Source organism: Eumetopias jubatus, unplaced genomic scaffold (genome assembly GCF_037043125.1).
Source record: "Eumetopias jubatus isolate StellerSeaLion01/CBP00866 unplaced genomic scaffold, mEumJub1_p1.0 scaffold_4, whole genome shotgun sequence".
Lineage (NCBI taxonomy): Eukaryota > Metazoa > Chordata > Mammalia > Carnivora > Otariidae > Eumetopias > Eumetopias jubatus.
The window spans coordinates 86810289-86828909 of record NW_028274810.1 but is presented as its reverse complement, the minus strand read 5'-3'; the positions used below and the strand labels follow the sequence as shown (position 1 = coordinate 86828909).

Genomic DNA, 18621 nt, shown 5'->3' with positions numbered 1-18621 from the left:
TTAAGCTTTGGAATTTTTTTACCATTCTAACAGATGAAAAATGGTATCTCAATATAGTTTTAAGTTACATTTCTCTTATGAGTGAAATTGAATACCTTTTCCATATGTTTAAGGGCTATTTTAATACAATTTTTCCAGATTTTGGTGTAACAACAGAGGGGGAATAAGAATTTATATAGGTACCTGCATATTTTTGCAAATACAAGCATAGAATGGATAAGCAGAAAGTAATGAAATTGGTCACCCTCTAGTGGATGGAAGATACAGGGTGGAGAGGTAGAGAAAAGGGAGTAACCCTTTTCTGGACCTTTTTGTAGAGTTTTTACTTTTAAAACCATGTTGAGGTTTTCACAGTCAAAAAGTAAAATAAAATTAGCAACGATGGGGAGGGGGATGCCAACTAACCCAAGTAATTTTTGAACACAATACTTTGACTATATATGTTCTTTGACCATATGTTTTGTTTTTGTTTTTTTTTTTTAAGATTTTATTTATTTATTTGAGAGAGCGAGAATGAGAGAGAGAGAGAGCACATGAGAGGGGGGAGGGTCAGAGGGAGAAGCAGACTCCCTGCTGAGCAGGGAGCCCGATGTGGGACTCGATCCCGGGACTCCAGGATCATGACCTGAGCCGAAGGCAGTCGCTTAACCAACTGAGCCACCCAGGCGCCCTGTTTTTGTTTTTTTAAGATTTTATTTATTTATTTGACAGAGAGAGACAGCGAGAGAGGGAACACAAGCAGGGGGAGTGGAAGAGGGAGAAGCAGGCTTCCCACCGGGCAGGAAGCCCAATGTGGGGCTCCATCCCTGGACCCCGGGATCATGACCTGAGCTGAAGGCAGACGCTTACCAACTAAGCCACCCAGGCGCCCCTGACCTTATGTATTTTAAAGACAAACTTTAGGGATGCCTGGGGGTGGCGCTCAGTCGGTCTGCCTGTGGCTTGGGTTATGATCTCAGGGTCCTGGGATCAAGCCCCACATCTGGCTCCCTGCTCAGTGGGGAATCTGCTTCTCCTTCTCCCTCTGCTGCTCCCCCTGCTTGTGCTTTCTCCCTCCTTCCCTCTCTCTCTCTCAAGTAAATCTTGTCTCAGTGAGTTTTAATGTCATAACTGGACAGGAGCCAAATATCCTGGGATTCATTTGTAGCCTACAGTCCTCACTTTTTTGGGTGGCACTTTCGTTTTTGTTTGCACCACCAGGATCTTCCAAGTCCACTTTAAAAATTTTGACCACACTTTGATCCATTCTATTTCTTTTCACTTGTGGGATTTCTTGGCACAATGTTCCACACGTGGTAGAGGGAAAGGAAAGGAATCTAACTTTACAAATAAAGAGAATGAAATTGAGGATTTCCAAGGTCACATAAGTGATAAAAATAAGATTAATAAGATTGTATCGGGCCTGTCTGGCCCCACAGTTTATAATTCTTTCTACCTCAACCATGTGTCTTTAAGGGTTTAGCAGCACCTGGCTGGCTCAATCAGTAGAGCATGCGATTCTTAATCTCTGAGTTGTGAGGTCAAGCCCCACACTGGGTGTAGAGCTTACTTTAATTAATGAATTAATTAATTAGTGGGGCACCTGGGTGGCTCAGTTGGTTAAACACCTGCCTTCAGCTCAGATCATGATCGTGGGATCCTGGGATTGAGCCCCTTCCCTGCTTGGCGGGAAGCCTATTTCTCCCTCTCCCACTCCCCCTGCTTGTGTTCCTGCTATTGCTATCTCTCTCGTCAAATAAATAAATAAAATCTTTTTTAAAATAAATTAATTAATTAAAAATAGTTCATTTGTTTAACAAATAGTTCTTGGCTTGGTGGATTCATTCTCTTGCCTTATTAGTTTTCTTAATATTTTCCGTAAATAAGTTGCAAGCATTACATATCTCACCTTCACAATCTGGCTTGATTGCTTTTTTGTTCCTGTTTTGTTTCTTACATAATTTGAGCATAAATTCATTAGGAACAAGTAATATCAAACTAGATTGGTCTTCTTTTTGAATATGGTTAGTAGACAAGAGAAGTTTTATAGTATAACCTTATTCTAACAAAGACTTGTCAGAGGTATTTTTTTTTTGTAATATCCTTATAGAGAAGTAAATTATATACCAAGTTTATTAACTAGTCACCCACAAAGAAAAAGATGGAAGTGAGACCTGACTTTGTGAGAGATTTCAAGGAATATCCTTTAGATCAGGGTTCAGCATTATGGCCTGCCAAATCCAGCCTGCCATCAGTTTGTTAGCTTGTTTTTAGTTTATTTTTTATTTTATTGAAGTGTATAATTCAGGGGTGCCTGGGTGGCTCAGTTGTTAAGCATCTGCCTTTGGCTCAGGTCATGATCCCAGGGTCCTGGGATCGAGCCCCGCATCGGGCTTTCTGCTCAGTGGGAAGCCTGCTTCTCCCTCTCCCTCTCCTGCTCCCCCTGCTTGTTTTCCCTCTCTCGCTTTGTCTCTCTCTGTCAAATAAAGAAAGAAAATCTTAAAAAAAAAATAAAGAAATGTACAATTAATTTAGTGTGCTTTTTTAGTATTTTCACAAAGTTGTGCAACTACCACCACTATCTAATTCTAGACATTTTTATTGCCTCCAAAGGAAACCCTTTACCCATATTAGTAGTTACTACCTATCCCTAGTAGCCACTAGTCTACTTTTTGTGTCTGTGGATTTTTCTATTCTGGACATCTCATAAAAATGGAATCATACAGTACATGGCTATTTTGTATCTGGCTTCTTTTACTTAGCATGATGTCTTCAAAATTCATTCGTGTTGTAGCATGACTCAGTACTTCATTCCTTTTTATAGCCAAATAACATTCCGTTATATGGATATACCGTGTTTTGTTTATCCATTCATTGTTGGTGGACATTTTGGTTGTTTCCATTTTTTAGCTATCATGAATAATGCTGCTATGAACATTTGTGTACAAGCTTTTGTGTGATCGTATATTTTCAGTTTCCTCAGGTATATGTCTAAGAGTGGAATTGCTGGATCATGTTTTTTGTTTTTATGTTTAATTTTTTGAGGAACTGCCAAACTGTTTTTCAAAGTGGCAGCACCATTTAACTTTCCCAGGAGAAATGTATGAGAGTTCTAGTTTCTCCAAATCCTCACATATATGATTTAAAATGTTTTTTCCCATTTTGTGGGTTGTCTTTTCACTTTTTTGATAGCGCCTTTGACACAAAAGTTTTTAATTTTTAATGAAGCCCAAATTATTTTTTTCCTTTTATCACTTGTGCTTTTGATGTCATGTTTACGAAACCATTAATCATCAATTACAGCCCCACCACCAAAAAAAGGGGGGGATACCATTGCCTAATCCAAGGTCACAAAGATTTATACCCATGTTTCCTTCTAAGAGTTTCATACTTTTTAGATCTTATATGTAGATCCTTGATCCATTTTGAGTTAATTTTTGTATATAATGTGATGTAGGGGTCCAACTTCATTCTTTTACATGTGGATATGCAAGCCACTGTCTTCAAAGATCCTTTAAGCTTGTTCCTAAAGCCGGATGTTCCTAACTTTTTCTAGGTTTTTTGATACCTCTCTCTCCATTATGGTAGAGCTTTGTCTCATGTTGCCATGGACACGGACCTGTTTTGTTTATCCTATTTATTCCCTTTTTTCCCAGTACTTTATACATAATGGGTATTGAACAAATGAATTTTCTGTGGTCATAGTTTAGGGTAGCAATTTAATAGCTGCAGAAAATAACCCTTTTGGAAAAGTAAGTAAATAGGAAGAAGGAATCCAGTTGTTGAAGATGTGTGCCCTTTCTGAGTATCCTAGCCATGTGGGAGCAGTCTCTGAGAGCAGGATCTGGAAGATATACACAGAAGTATACCAGGGACATGAGAGAGTATACCTGAGGACTAGTCCAGGAGTGGGGGCCAGCGTTTGCCAAAGTGTGCTTGCATAGATTACGTGACATCATTTGATCTTCACAGTGATCTTGTCAGGTTTACATTATCATCATCCCAATTTCTAAATGAAAAATATTGAGGTTTGGAGAATCTTTTTTTTTTTTTTTAAGATTTTATTTATTTGTCAGAGAGAGCGAGCAGAAGCAGGGGGAGTGGCAGGCAGAGGGAGAAGCAGGCTCCCTGCTGAGCAAGGAGCCCAGTGTGGGATTTGGTCCCAGGACCCTGGGATCATGACCTGAGCCAAAGGCAGATACTTATCCCAGTTTTGGGAATCTTATGTGACTACTCATACACCTAGGAAGAGGCCAAGCCAGAGTTGAACCCTGACAACTCTTTTTACTTTACAATTCCGATTGCACTAACCAGCCTCAGCTTCTTCTTGTATAAAATAAATTTGGACAAAAGGCTTTCTAATCCCTTTGGTTATACCAGGATACACACTGATTTGTAGACTTCCTAACTCTTTGCTCCCCCCGCTTTTTTTATTCCCTTATACAATGGTTCCTATTTTTTTTCATCTAGAAATGAATGACGAGAATGACTTTTATTATTTTTCCCTTATGGATCCCACATTTCGATAGATTGCTGTCTACTAACTTGTACTTTATTTATTTTCAAATATTTTACTTATTTGAGAGAGAGAGGCAAGAGGATGCACACACAAATGGGGGAAGAGGGAGAGGGACAAGCGGACTCCATGCTGAGTGTGGAGCCTGACACAGGACTCAATATCATGACCCTGAAATCATGACCTGAGCCAAAATCAAGAGTCAGACACTTAATTGACTGAGGCACCCAGGCACTCCTACTAACTTGTATTTATTAATAATGTTTTCCATTTTATTTTATTTTATTTTTAAAGATTTTATTTATTTATTGACAGAGAGACAGCGAGAGAGGGAACACAAGCAGGGGGAGAGGGAGAAGCAGGCTTCCTCCTGAGCAGGGAGCTCGATGCAGGGCTCGATCCCAGGATGCTGGGATCATGACCTGAGCCGAAGGCAGACGCTTAACTGACTGAGCCACCCAGGTGCCCCATAATGTTTCCCATTTTAATACACTTTTCCACACCATTACTGCTCATCAGGCTCCTGAGTAGCACAGGCGATATACTTAGCATTACAACCCAGATTTTATAAGATCCGTGGGTGGCTCAGTTACTTGAGTGTCTGACTCTTGGTTTCAGCTCAGGTCATGATCTCAGGGTCATGAGATTGAGCCCCATGCCTGACTGCACGCTCAACAGGGAGTCCGCTTGAGATTTTCTCTCTCTCCCTCTGCCCCTTCCCCCTCCACACACTCTTCTCTCTCTCAATAAATAAATAAATCTTAAAAAAAAAACAACAGATTTTATATATTTCCAGTCAAATGCCAAAAAACAAAACAACAACAAAATGACATTGGGTCTAGTCTCGGCTGACCAGCCACCTGTAAATGTTCTTTTCCCACTAGAATTTTAAAACACATCAACTGGGGGCGCCTGGGTGGCTCAGTTGGTTAAGCGACTGCCTTCGGCTCAGGTCATGATCCTGGAGTCCCGGGATCGAGTCCCACATCGGGCTCTCTGCTCGGCAGGGAGTCTGCTTCTCCCTCTGACCCTCTTCCCTCTCGTGCTTTCTATCTCTCATTCTCTCTCTCTCTGAAATAAATAAATAAAATCTTTAAAAAAATAAATAAATAAAACACATCAACTGGGACGCCTGGGTGGCTCAGTTGGTTAAGTGTCTGCCTTCAGCTCAGGTCGTGATGCCAGGATCCCGGGATCGAGTCTCGCATCGGGCTCCTTGCTCAGCAGGGAGCCTGCTTCTCCCTCTGCCTGCCGCTCCCCCTGCTTGTGTTCCCTCTTTGGCTGTCTCTCTCTCTCTCTGTCAAATAAATAAAATCTTTTAAAAAAATAAATAAAACATATCAACTCAGGAACCTGGGTGGCTCAGTTGGTTAGGTATCTGCCTTCAGCTCAGGTCATGATCCCAAGATCCTGGGATTGAGTCCTGTGTCGGGCTCCTTGCTCATCAGGGAGCCTGTTTCTCCCTCCTCCTGCCGCTCCCCCCTGCTTGTGCTCTCTCTCTCTGTGTCAAATAAATAAGTAAAATCTTTTTAAAAAATGCATCAACTCACCAAATTTGCAACTAACTTATATGTACAACACTAAGGTAGAGGTGGATATGGTTTAACCTTTGGAGGAATATTCCATAGCCATTTAAAGTGATGCTTATGAGGAGATTATAACAAAGGCAAAGGCTAATGTTACATGTTTGGAGAAGAGGAGGAGAAAACAAAACGTCATCAGTTCTGTGAGGACAGGAGATGTGTCTGTTTGACTCAGTCATGTCTCTCTGAGCCCAGTATAATACCGGCAGGCACATAGCATTTAAGTTTTAGGCGATACAGCTCAGAATTTAAAAAGGTGGTCTGACATCATGGTTAACTGCCAAGCTCTGGAATCTGTCAGACATGCGTTCATAATCTGGCTATACTATTTACACAATACGGGGCTACACTAGTAATACAATTTTCCTCATCTGAAAAATCCAAATAGTAATGATGTTTCCATCATAAGACAGTTGTAAAGATGAACTAAAAGCATATATATAAGCATATAAAGATGAATATAAAGGCATAAAGATGAATAAAAGCATATATATATGGAACACCTGTGTGTCTTAGTTAAGGGTCTGCCTTCGGCTCAGGTCATGATCCCGGGGTCCTGGGATTGAGCCCCGCATCGGGCTTCCTGCTCCGCAGGAGACCTGCTTCTCCCTCTCCCACTCCCCCGCTTGTATTCTCTCTTGCTCTCTCTCTCAAATAAAAATCTTTAAAAAAATAAATAAAAATAAAAGCATATATGGAGGTCATGGTAGTGTCCCTGGTACATGGTGAGATAGTGCTCAGTATATATCAGCTATTACTAGTGCTATTATTATTATTACCTTTTTTCTCTCTTTATTGAGGTATGATTTACACAAAAATAAAGTGCATAGGTCTCAAGTATTGAGTTAGATGAGTTTTGACACTTGTATAACTACTACCTGCAGCAAATTGGAAAGTACTTCCATCACCTTAGAAAGTTCTCATGGTGTCCTTTCCAGTCAACCCTCCTACCTCAGAGCAACCACTTTCTGGCTTTTGTCTCCACAGATTAGTTTTGCCTGTTCTTTATTTAATGTAAATGGAATTAGATAGTATATTTTTGTATGTGTTTGGCTTCTCTTGCTTAGCATAATGTTTTGAGTTTCATCCATGTTGCATGTTATCTTATAGCCCGTTCCTTTTCATTGCTGAATAGTATTTCACTGTGTGGATAGACTGCATTTTATTTATACCTTTTCTGTTGATGACCATTTGAGTTAATTCCAGCTTGGAGCTTTTATTTATTTATTTTTTTTTTTTTAAGATTTTATTTTTAAGTACTCTGTATACCCAATGTGGGGCTCCAGCTCACAAACCGAGATCAAGAGTCACACACTCCATCGAGCCAACCAGGTGCTCCCAGGGCTTTTAAAAATAAAGCATCTATGGATTTTCTTATGTCAGTCTTTGTGTGGATAAATGTTTTAATTTCTTTCAAGTAATTACCTAGGAATGGAATTTCTGGATCATAGGGTAGATATAAGCTTAACTTCCCATGAAACTGCCGAGTGGTCTTTAAGGTGATGGTAGCAATGAGATCTCTTTTTAAATGGGCAGTAATAAGCATGACATCTGAGGTATCCAGCATAGCCAGAGAAATACTTTTGGAGTTATATTGACCTGGGTTCCCAGCTGGACTCTGATGTTTATAATTTGTGCGACCCTGGGTAAGTTATTTCGTGTCTCGGAGACTTGGTCTTACCTGTGGAAAGGGAGTGATAATGAGAACATATATATGAATATCTAGCATTCTACCTACTAGTGTCATATGAAGGTGGGGGCTGTAGTGCAGGCTATAAAGGGTGCATAGTCTGTAAAGAACTTAAAAGAAGTAATAAAACCCATTGTAAATCCATTTGCTTTTTATCATCATCATGCACCTAAAATTCTGAGCACTGTTAGGATAAAATACTTCTTCCTGCCTCCTCCTCTTCCCATGTACCACACCACCCAGCAGATTATAGGGACTTATAATAAATAGTAATTATAATCAGTATCTAACAAAGTTAAACAGGAACTAAGAGGTTGTAACTTGGAGTGTAAATGAGATTTAAAACTTTTCTTGCAGGTTCTCTGTGCACTTTCTGTTTCCTCTAGGTCCCTGATGTGCAAAGCTCACCCTAAATAGCAGTATTTCCAAGGGTCCGGGGAGGCACATAAAGGTCTATTCCTCTCTAGGAGCTGTCTCTAAGCAGTCCCTCTTCTCACTTCCTTAAAAGTTTGAGGTTTTATCCCTTTATTGTTTACTCACATTTTTATTCTGATATGTCATAGGCATATTTTCTTCCATTGTATTCCACAATGTAATTATAGATTGTGACCATATATCTAAGCCAGCCTTAGTTATCAAGGCCAAAATAACTCCTCTTAAACACTCTGTCCTTATAAAGTAACTTCCCAAACATGTGTTCTAACTCACAAAGACCTTTCTTAATACTTTTTGTCAATAGTTACTTTGTATTTTTGTAGAATCTGATTTGAGCTTTATCTCTACACTCCCTTCAACTTACCCACCTCTAAGCTAGGTTTTACCATGTGAAAATTAATCATAAGTATCATATTTGTCTACTCTGGCCTGTCTTCTTTACTTTAGATGGGTTACTGATTTGAGGGCAAATACAATCATTCTAGAGGCATTCATCCATTTCTCAGACAGTACTTAAGAGCTCAGGCTCTCAAGTTAAAATCCTGCTTCCTTTCCTCACTGTTAGTGGTGCCACATTAGGCAGGTCCAGTGTGTGTGGGGTTTTGTTTCTTTTTACACACGATCAAGCAATTCTCCAACACCAAATGGGTGCCCTACAATTTAACTGAATTCTGACATTATCGATCTGGAGATAGATAGCATCACATTGCACAGATTAAGGGCTTAGTCCTGTAAGATGGCCCCACCGCCCCTTGCACCACCCCCTGCAGATGCCAATCACAAGCCCAGGTTATCTCCTGTACTTCTGACCAACTGTCTATAGATTGGAGGTTCCAACAACCTCCTCCTGGGATTTGATTAATTTGCTAGAGTTTCTTTTTTTTTTTTTAAATATTTTATTTATTTATTTGAGAGATAGCACGAGAGGGAAGAGGGTCAGAGGGAGAAGCAGACTCTCTGCTGAGCAGGGAGCCCGATGTCGGACTCGATCCCGGGACTCCAGGATCATGACCTGAGCTGAAGGCAGTCGCTTAACCAACTGAGCCACCCAGGTGCCCTAATTTGCGAGAGTTTCTAAAAGGGTATAATTCAGGAACAGATAGATAGAAGAGATGCCTAGGACAAGGTATGTAGGAAGGGGTGCAAAGCTTCTACACCCTCTTGAAATGTACCACTCTCCACATGTTTACTAATGCATAAGCCCTCTGAACCCTGTTCTTTTGGGTTTCTGTGGAGGCTTCATTACATAGGCATGACTGATTAAAATATTGGCCATGGTGATCTGTTCAACCTCCAGCTCCTCTCTGACCTCTGGGAAGTAGGACCAAAAGTTCCTTTTTTGGGGGGTTCCTGGGTGGCTCAGTCGTTAAGCATCTGCCTTTGGCTCCGGTCATGATCCCAGGATCCTGGGATCGAGCCCCACATCGGGCTCCCTGCTCCGTGGGAAGCCTGCTTCTCCCTCTCCCACTCCCCCTACTTGTGTTCCCTCTTTCACTGTGTCTCTCTCTCAGATAAATGAATAAAATCTTTATTTATTCATTTGAGAGAGACAGAGATAGTGACAGAGCATGAGCAGGGAGGAGAGGGAGAAGCAAGCCTGATGAGGGGCTCAATCCCAGGACCCTGGGATCATTACCTGAGCCAAAGGCAGACATCCAACCAACTGAGCCACCCAGGCACCCCTGGGACTGAAAGTTCTAACCCTCCAATCATATGGTTGGTTCCTCTGGCAACCAGCCCCATCCTTAGGTGCTTTCCAAAAATCAATTTACATAAACTCAGGTGTGGTTGAAAGGGATTTGTTACAAACATTAAGACATCTTTTTCTCTGTTATCACTAGGAAATCCCAAGGGCTTTAGGGGCTCCCAAATGGGGAAGAAGACCTAATAAGTATTTCTTTTTTTTTTTTTTAAGATTTAATTCATTTATTTGTCAGAGAGACCACAAGCAGGGGGAGGGGCAGAGGGAGAGGGAGAAGCAGGCTTCCTGCTGAGCAGGGAGCCCGACTCGGGGCCCAGTCCCAGGACCCTGGGATCACGACCTGAGCTGAAGGCAGACATCCAACCGACTGAGCCACCCAGGTGTCCCCAAATAAGTATTTCTTATTATAAATTACAATATCACAGCAGGTTACCTAACTTCTCTGAGCATTGCTTTTCTTATCTGTGCAATGAGTAATGATACCTGTTTCTTAAATAGGATAATGGATGTAGAGTCCTGAATTAGTGTCCTATTGCCGCCATAACAAGTTACCACAGACTTAGTGGCTCAAAACAACACAAATTTCTTATCTCACAATTCTGTACATCAGAGGTCTGACCCAGGTCTCACCAGGCTAAAAGCAAGGTCTTGACAGGGCTGTGTTCCTCCTGGAAGCTGTAGGGTAGAATCCATTCCTTTGCAGTTCCCAACTCCTAGAGGCTGCTGCACTTCTTGACCCATAAGCCCCTTCTTCCATCTTCAAAGCCAGCAAGAACAAGACAAATCCCTTTCCCACCTACATCTCTCTAGTTCTGCAGCCAGGAAAGGCTCTCTGATTTTGAGGACTCATGTGATTGTATTGGGACCCCCTGGATAATCTAGAATACTCTCCCCATTTCAGAGACCTTAACTTTAATCACATCTGCAAAGTCCCCTTGCCACCAAACATTTCATATTCATAGGTTCCAGAGGATCAGGACACAGACACTGGGGGCCATTTTTCTGCCTACCACAAGTACTTAGCACTGTGCGTTGCTCTTTGTAAGTCCTCAGTAAGTGGTGATCACTTAAGGCCTTTGGTACTCTGGGAGTTTGCAGTGGGTGCTTGACAAATTAAATATATACCAAATGGATGAAAGATCAGCCTTCTAGTTAATTGGCTGCCTTTGGGTCAAATACTCTTCTGGGCAAATTTTCTGTGGCTGAGGGGATGTCCCAGGAAGGGGACATGTCCCTTTTAGTGGTAGGAGCAGAAATTTGTTTGGATCTCACTTCTACTGCTTACTTTTTTTTTTTTATAAAGATTTTATTTATTTATTTGAGGAAGAGAGAATGAGAGACAGAGAGCATGAGAGGGAAGAGGGTCAGAGGGAGAAGCAGACTCCCTGCTGAGCAGGGAGCTTGATGTGGGACTCGATCCCGGGACTCCAGGATCATGACCTGAGCCGAAGGCAGTCGCTTAACCAACTGAGCCACCCAGGCGCCCCTCTACTGCTTACTTTGATCTGAACTTCAGTTTACTTTTCTGCAAAATAGGATCAATGAAACCTGCCCTTTAAAAGGCTCAGGTGGGGGTTCCTGGGTGGCTTAGTCAGCTAAGCGTCTGCCTTTGGCTCAGGTTGTGATCTCAGGATCCTGGGATCGAGCCCCGCGTCGGGCTCCCTGCTCAGCAAGGAGCCTGCTTCTCCCCCTCCCTCTGCCGCTCCCCCTGCTTGTGCTCTCTCACTGTCTCTCTCTCTTAAATAAATAAAATCTTTTAAAGGTGTTGAGTATTAAGTGAGATCATGATTATGAAAATATTTTATATATTATAAGATACCAGGCAGTGTAATTCAATTCTGGTCACTCACATGCACCAGGAAAACACTAATGATGGAAAGGCCAGTTTACCTGTTTAGTTCTACTTCTTGGTGTTGAGTCCCCACAGGAGAACCTCTTAACCGGCTCTCTTGTCCCTTTCCATTTGCTCCCCCAGGGTCACTCAGGATGTGTCAACTGTCTGGAGTGGAATGAGAAAGGAGAGTGAGTATGAGCTACAGCACCTGAGAAGGTGCTGGAGATGGGAATGGGGAGCTGGGAGAGGGGACTTTCCTCCTTCTTAGTAGGTCTAAGGAAAAGAAACTGCTGCTCTTTTCTGTGTACTTAAGTTTAGTCCATCATTATCAACACACAGTTGAACAGTGACTTGGATGACCACCCAAACCCTGTTTTTTTGATAATGTATTGCATTTAAGGAATAATGAGAAATCCTTAGGACAAAATAGAAGAGATTCAACTAAGGTTTATAAGATAACGTTGAATTCTGTGATATCTCCTGTTCGTCACACTCTGTGTGGCTTCATTCCCTATGAACAGGGGATGTGGGGGAGGGGAGCGTGGAGAGGTCAGAACCCTTCATTCTGCTTGCAGTTTGCTGGCCTCTGGTTCCGATGACCAGCACACAATTGTGTGGGACCCTCTGCACCACAAGAAGCTGCTCTCCATGCACACGGGACACACGGCAAATATCTTCTCTGTCAAGGTGAGCAGGATAAGGCACAGAGCAAGTCAAAGGCATGACTGGGCTGTGCACATGGTTGTGTTTGCCCATTTGTGTCCCACATACCCCCTGGGGTCACAGACACCTTTGTGATATGAGCATCTGACTGTGATTCCTGAAACCCTATCTCTTTTCCATGTTCTGCTTCCTCACTTAGAGCCGCAAGGCCAGCTCTAGGTGAATTTATATTTATTTGGGTGGTAATGGTGGGTGGTATGGCTCCAAGCATGAACTTAAATAGCAGGAAGACCTATGTTTGACCCCCTTATCTGCCTTTTAGAAGCTGTGTGACCTAGGCAAGTCACCTGACCTCTTTGAGCCCCTTTACTCATCTGTAAATATGAAGTAGCTTAGGAAAAACCCCCGGATTCATGAGTAAATGAGTAAATAACCCTTTAATTTTAAAAGGGAAGCAGCAGGGGCGCCTGGGTGACTCAGCCGGTTAGACGGCTGCCTTCGGCTCAGGTCATGATCACAGGGTCCTGGGATCCAGCCTCGCATCGGGCTCCTTGCTCAGCGGAGAGCCTGCTTCTCCCTCTCCTTCTGCCTGCCTCTCTGCCTACTTGTACTCTCTATCTCTCTGTCGAATAAATAAATAAAATCTTAAAAAGAAAAAAGTAAAAGGGAAGCAGCAAATCATAGACTTAATACTATAGTTTAATGAGATGATTGTAAAAAGGCACCTGGCACAAGTGCTTTTAGCTATTCTTTGTTCAAGCTACTGATTTGTTGGTTGGAAGTGAGCTAAGGAGAAGTGGGAACAGACTTACAAGTGTCTTCAGACCTCTGAAGCCCTGTAAGTGGAAATGACACGAAACTTCTGCCTTTTGGTCCCAGAGAACAGACATGGGGTTAGTGGCTCTTTTAAGTCCACAGAAGCAAATGTGGGCCTGATGAAAGAGCCAAGGGTCAAATGCTTAGAGCAATTTGGAAAAGATAGAATGAGCCCTTTGAGAATGTAGTAAATGTCCAAGCACTGAGGTACTCTACCACACCAGGAACTTTATCTGTCAGGTTTAAGGTTGGAGGAAATGACCTTTAAGGACCTTTCCAGCCCTGAAATTCTATAATGGATGTATGTGAGAGAGGCTGTCCTTTGGAAAGCCTCACTAAGCTAAGAAATATTTTCCTAATTAATATCAAGAAGAATCACAAGACACATGAAGAAGGTAGATTTGAGAGCTGAGAACCTACTTATTTCCCTAAACACTGCCTCCTTCCTGAGCTCTGATTTTCACCTCCTGTTCCAGGGACCAATCCTAGATGATTTTCTGCAATTTTAGAGACAGAACAATACTGATTCATCTCTTGCATGGCAAACAGACTGTTTTCTGCCACCTGGAAAGTGTCAGGTTCAATTTGAATCCATGGGATGGGATCTGGGAAAGGGACATATGCCATCAGTTTGGCATCATAGAGCACAAAATGTTGAGTTCAGAAACCGGAATTTGACAATGGTCTTGATACTCACTAATAGTAAAATTTGGGGCAACTCACTTATATTCACAGATCCTCAGCCTCCTGTGAAAGTGTAGAAAAGAATTCTCTCTCCAGGTAGTAACACTACACTACACATAGTTTTATTTAGCCCACAAGCTCCCCCTGGTGGCAACTACAGTGTATGATGAGCGAGGCGCTCACCTATTCGTTTCTGTTGTGCATGAAGTACATGCTGTCTCCAGACAGGAATAAAGATTACTAGTTGCCCCTAAAAATAATTAAATTCCATCTATTTCATCTGGCCCTTGTCCTGGTGAGTCATTAGATAGTGGTGTGTGGAAAGAGTGAATTGTTGCTCTTTTCATGTAGTAGGACTTTAGCTCTTTAAATGCAGAATAATACCTCAACCCCAGCACCCGTTCAGCCTTGTTACGGGTTGGGAGAAGCTTTTCAATTAAGAAGGAAGATAATTAAATTTTTTGAATTCAAGAATGAAGAGAAAAAGTCAACTAACACCATACCCAAATATTTCTTCCTCAAAACGAGGTGAAGGAACTGCACACTTTCAGAAATTACTGTTCAGAGCTATATTTATGGCTGTTCTCACCACATGTCATTTGGAATATTTTATTCTCAACTTCATCTGAATGGTGGGGTTCTCATTCTTTATAATAGCTGCATGGAGATGTTTCTTGCTGATGTTCAATCCTTCCCCAGGGTCCAACATTTGAGCCATTTCCAGTATTTGTCATCATGAGGAGTGCTGCTCTGAGCATTTCTGCACAGGTCCCTTTTTTCTAATAGAATTATTTCTCAGGAGTGGAAGTTTAGGGTTAAAAGATAGAAACATCTTTTACTTTGTTACCTATTGCCAGATTGTTCTCCAGAAATATTTGAACCAACTTAAAATACTACTTCCTTCTTAAAACACTGGAAGTCCTTTTCATTTTAAGGCTGATTTATTATGTAATCCTCAGGTTATCAAATAGTTCTCCCGAGGCAATATGCACAAGGGAATCAGACATACTTGAGTTAACTCAGTGTTAGTGCTAAACCTCAATTTTAAGTGGGTTATTTTAAATATCAATAAGATAAGGTATCTGCCCAGGTGTCTAGCACATGGTAAATGCTTAGTAAATGGTAACAGCTATGATTATCGTCCACTCAGCTCTTACCTGGGGAAGAATCAGAGGAAAAGGGTTCCTTAGGTAGTCCAGTTTGGCCTAAATCAGGACTATTCCAGCAAAGTAAAGGTGTGTGTCCCAATTTTGACCTATAGGCCTATGGGCTGATGCTTGAGAGCCGGTTGCCTTAATGGACTGTCTTGAGCTCATTTTCTTACCTGAAATGAAGGAAAGAGGGTGCTAACATCCAGGCTAGTCTTCTTTCCTGGCCGATCCTATCCCCACTGCCTGCCAGTCTCTTCTTCAATCTCTCTGGAGCAGTTCCTGCCTCATGCTGGAGACCGCATCTTGATCACGGGGGCAGCCGACTCCAAAGTGCATGTCCACGACCTGACAGTAAAGGAAACGATCCACATGTTTGGAGACCACACAAACCGGGTGAAACGCATCGCCACAGCGCCCATGTGGCCCAACACATTCTGGAGTGCTGCTGAGGATGGGCTTATCCGGTAAGGGTCTGAGGCATGGAGTGGGGCCTGCACCTCCCCTGCTCCCACTGCATGTTGGCTCCCCCCATCCCATCTGCCCCTATTGCTTCCTTCCACAGGCCTGGTTCCTTCCCTTCAGCAGAGTTGCCTTATTTGTCTCCCCAGGGCACTTGTCTGTGAACATACGACCAGGAACATTTGCTTGTCCTGCTCTCCTCTTCCCCACTCTACCCTCTCCTCCACTACATCCAGGCCTGCCGGCCTGCTGTCACCAACACAGAGGCAGCCTCCTCTGGGCTTTCACACTTAATGTTCCCTCCACCTGGTTTTCTCTGTCCCCAGTTCTTTCCATGTTTGACTCTTTCTCACCCTGAGATCATTTTAAGAATCACCTGAGAAGCATCTTCTCTGACTATCCTGTCTGAAGTAGACCCCTCCCCCATTATTCTGTCTCAGCGCGCTAATTGTATCCTCTATAACTCCAATCACCGTTTGTAATTCTTTTATTTTATTTACTTGTTGGTTTATGTTTTTGTCTGTATCACTCACCGAACAGTGAACTGTCAGAGCAGCTCCATCTCTCTCTTGTCCCTGGTTCTGTTCTTAGAGCCCAGCACTGTGCCTAGCATGTTGAGGTGCTTGATAACATTTCTCTCAAATATTTGAACAGTGGGCATATGTGTGAGAAGGGGATAGCCAGCCAGAAATGGTAAAGTGGACTTTCCCCCTTTCCAGTGGCCTGGTTTGTCAACCTTTGCCTCTACTTCCCTTCATCCTAAAATGGTCTCATTGCCCTTTAACTCCTTTCTGCAAAGGTGACCTTAGAACTTTTTCCTTATCTCCCCAACCTGCTTTAATGCCTACAGGACTTCATGCCCTCTTCCCTGTTACAAAGGAGGAGAGATATCTAAATCATGCATGAACTATAAAATAAGAGTTAGAAACAGGGCACTGGTGTCAGACAGACCTGGGATCAAGTCCTACTTCTGTCACTCAGTGTTTGGGGCAAGTCACTTTACCCCTGAATCTGTTTCTTCATCTGTAATGGGAATTATCATAATATCTCTCTTGTTGGCCTGAGCATTAAAATCAAGATAGTGCCTGTAAAACCTTAGGATAGTCCTTGGAAGACAGAAAGCAGTTTGGTCGGTGGCAGGTACAATTCTGTGTTGCTCTTGTTGACCCTGACTAACCAGCCTGTGCCAGGGCAGCAGGTAGAGGCTAAGCATCTAGGGTTGGAGCCTAAGTGCTTTGGCAAAGGTACGATCAGGGTAGGTGTCCTTGCAGAAGGTGAGCATACGCTGGGCCTTCCAGAATAGACAGGATTTGGATGGGCAAGGAAGAGCAGAGCGGACTCCCCAACTTGAGCAGTTTGTGAAGGCAGGGGTAAATAACCACATAGGGGATAGTTGTAATCGGCGACGTTAGCAAACTGAGGAGCAAGGTTGGTGTGAAATCAGGTCTTAAGAAATCAGACTGAGGAGTTCGGTAAAAGTAAACTAACAGTAAACTCATGCTAGAAGTATTGAGGAATCTTTGCAGTTTTTTGAGCAGGAGGATGATGTAACAAAAACTATTTTAGGAAGAGCAATCTGGTGAGGTCGGCATAGAAAGGTAAGGCGGATAGGGTGGAGATTATTGCCAATGTCTAGGCAGAAGGTGGGTGAGCACACAGGGGACATCCTCCCCATTCCCTGTGCCTGTGTATGAGCAGCACAACAGTCCCCCAAACTGCAGGGAGGGGTGTGCTACTGGCGGGGATGTCTGGCATGACCTTTACCTCCTGAGTGGGACTCAGGCTGGTCTTGAGACGCTGTGTTTCTAGATAGCTCTTAGGCAAGCTCTAGAATCTCTTTTCTGTCACCTCCATTACTTCTTCTGTTTCCTGTAAGAAATTAGATTAAAAGTGGAGTTAAGGAACAGAGCCAGGTGGTTAAAGGCTGTCTCCCCAGCTCTGCACTATCCCAGCTTCACACTTTCTGGCAGTGTCATCCCAGACAGGCTTTACAGCTGCCTTCAGCCTCAGCATTCTAATGGTACCTGGGAATGGCGTGAGGATTTAGATAATCCACATACAACACTTAGGGACAGTACTGGACACAAAGCAATTTCTCGCTGTTAGTGATCAGTAGTAGTAGTAGTTAATAGCAGTGTCACTGACATCTTTACAGTAGTATTTACCTTAAGTAGTTATATAAAGAATAAGATTGTGTGAGAAGCCTATTTCAGGTGCCTGGCCCACAGTGAACACTCGAGAAATGGGAATAGTTTTTCAGGGCGCCTGGCTGGCTAAGTCAGAGGAGCGTGCAACTCTTAATCTCAGGGTCATGAGTTCAAGCCCCACACTGGGTGTAGAGATTACTTAAAAACAGAATCTTTAAAAAAAAGAAAGAAATAGGAGTGGTGGTTTTTGACATTCTTATTTAGAACAGGCCAAAGCTTCTCCCAGTTCCTTTGCATAACAAGGCCTTAGCTTCTCCCCCGCCTCACAGGGAGGACCCAACCCCTATCCCCTAACGCTGTCCTCTCTCACAGCCAGTATGACCTTCGGGAGAACAGCAAACACTCGGAGGTGCTGATTGACCTGACAGAGTACTGTGGCCAGCTGGTGGAGGCCAAGTGCCTCACCGTCAACCCCCAGGACAACAACTGCCTGGCCGTAGGGGCCAGTGGGCCCTTTGTGAGGCTCTATGACATTCGCATGATCCATAACCACAGGTATGACTAGTTCGGCCTCCCGTGGGCAGGCCTCTGGGAACCTGCTGCCCCTTTCCCTCGTTGACATGCCCTCTTTTTGAGGTGGGTTTTTAAATTTTTGTGATTTTTTTTTTTTTAATTTAATCCATGTTTGTGTTGGAAAATAATGGAAAGTAAAATGAAGAAACGACCCATAAGCCACCACCTGAAACAAATCACTGTGTATAGTATTTGCTGCTTGTTCTCTTCCTGCAAGTATTTATACAGAGTTATAATCTTGTACATGTAATTTCTTTTTTGTACATTTTATTTTATTTTTTAAAAAAAAAAAAAACATGTAGAATATAATCAGAACCTCCACATAAGTCCCAGATCTGAGCAGCTCTGCCAGCCTGGGTTTTCAGTCGACTCCTGGGACAAGCACAGGG

General features: G+C 42.8%; 1 protein-coding gene across 4 annotated transcripts in view; it reads left to right on the top strand.

Moving 5' to 3' along the window:
• Nucleotides 1–18621, top strand: part of WDTC1 (WD and tetratricopeptide repeats 1) — a 64756-nt gene that overhangs the window by 32198 nt on the left and 13937 nt on the right. For all 4 annotated transcript variants that reach the window (XM_028113733.2, XM_028113732.2, XM_088022544.1 and 1 more), the window contains exons 4-7: nt 11881–11927; nt 12315–12426; nt 15330–15517; nt 18032–18214. In XM_028113733.2, the coding sequence (XP_027969534.1) occupies nt 11881–11927; nt 12315–12426; nt 15330–15517; nt 18032–18214 (530 nt within the window). The remainder of the gene's footprint in view (nt 1–11880; nt 11928–12314; nt 12427–15329; nt 15518–18031; nt 18215–18621) is intronic.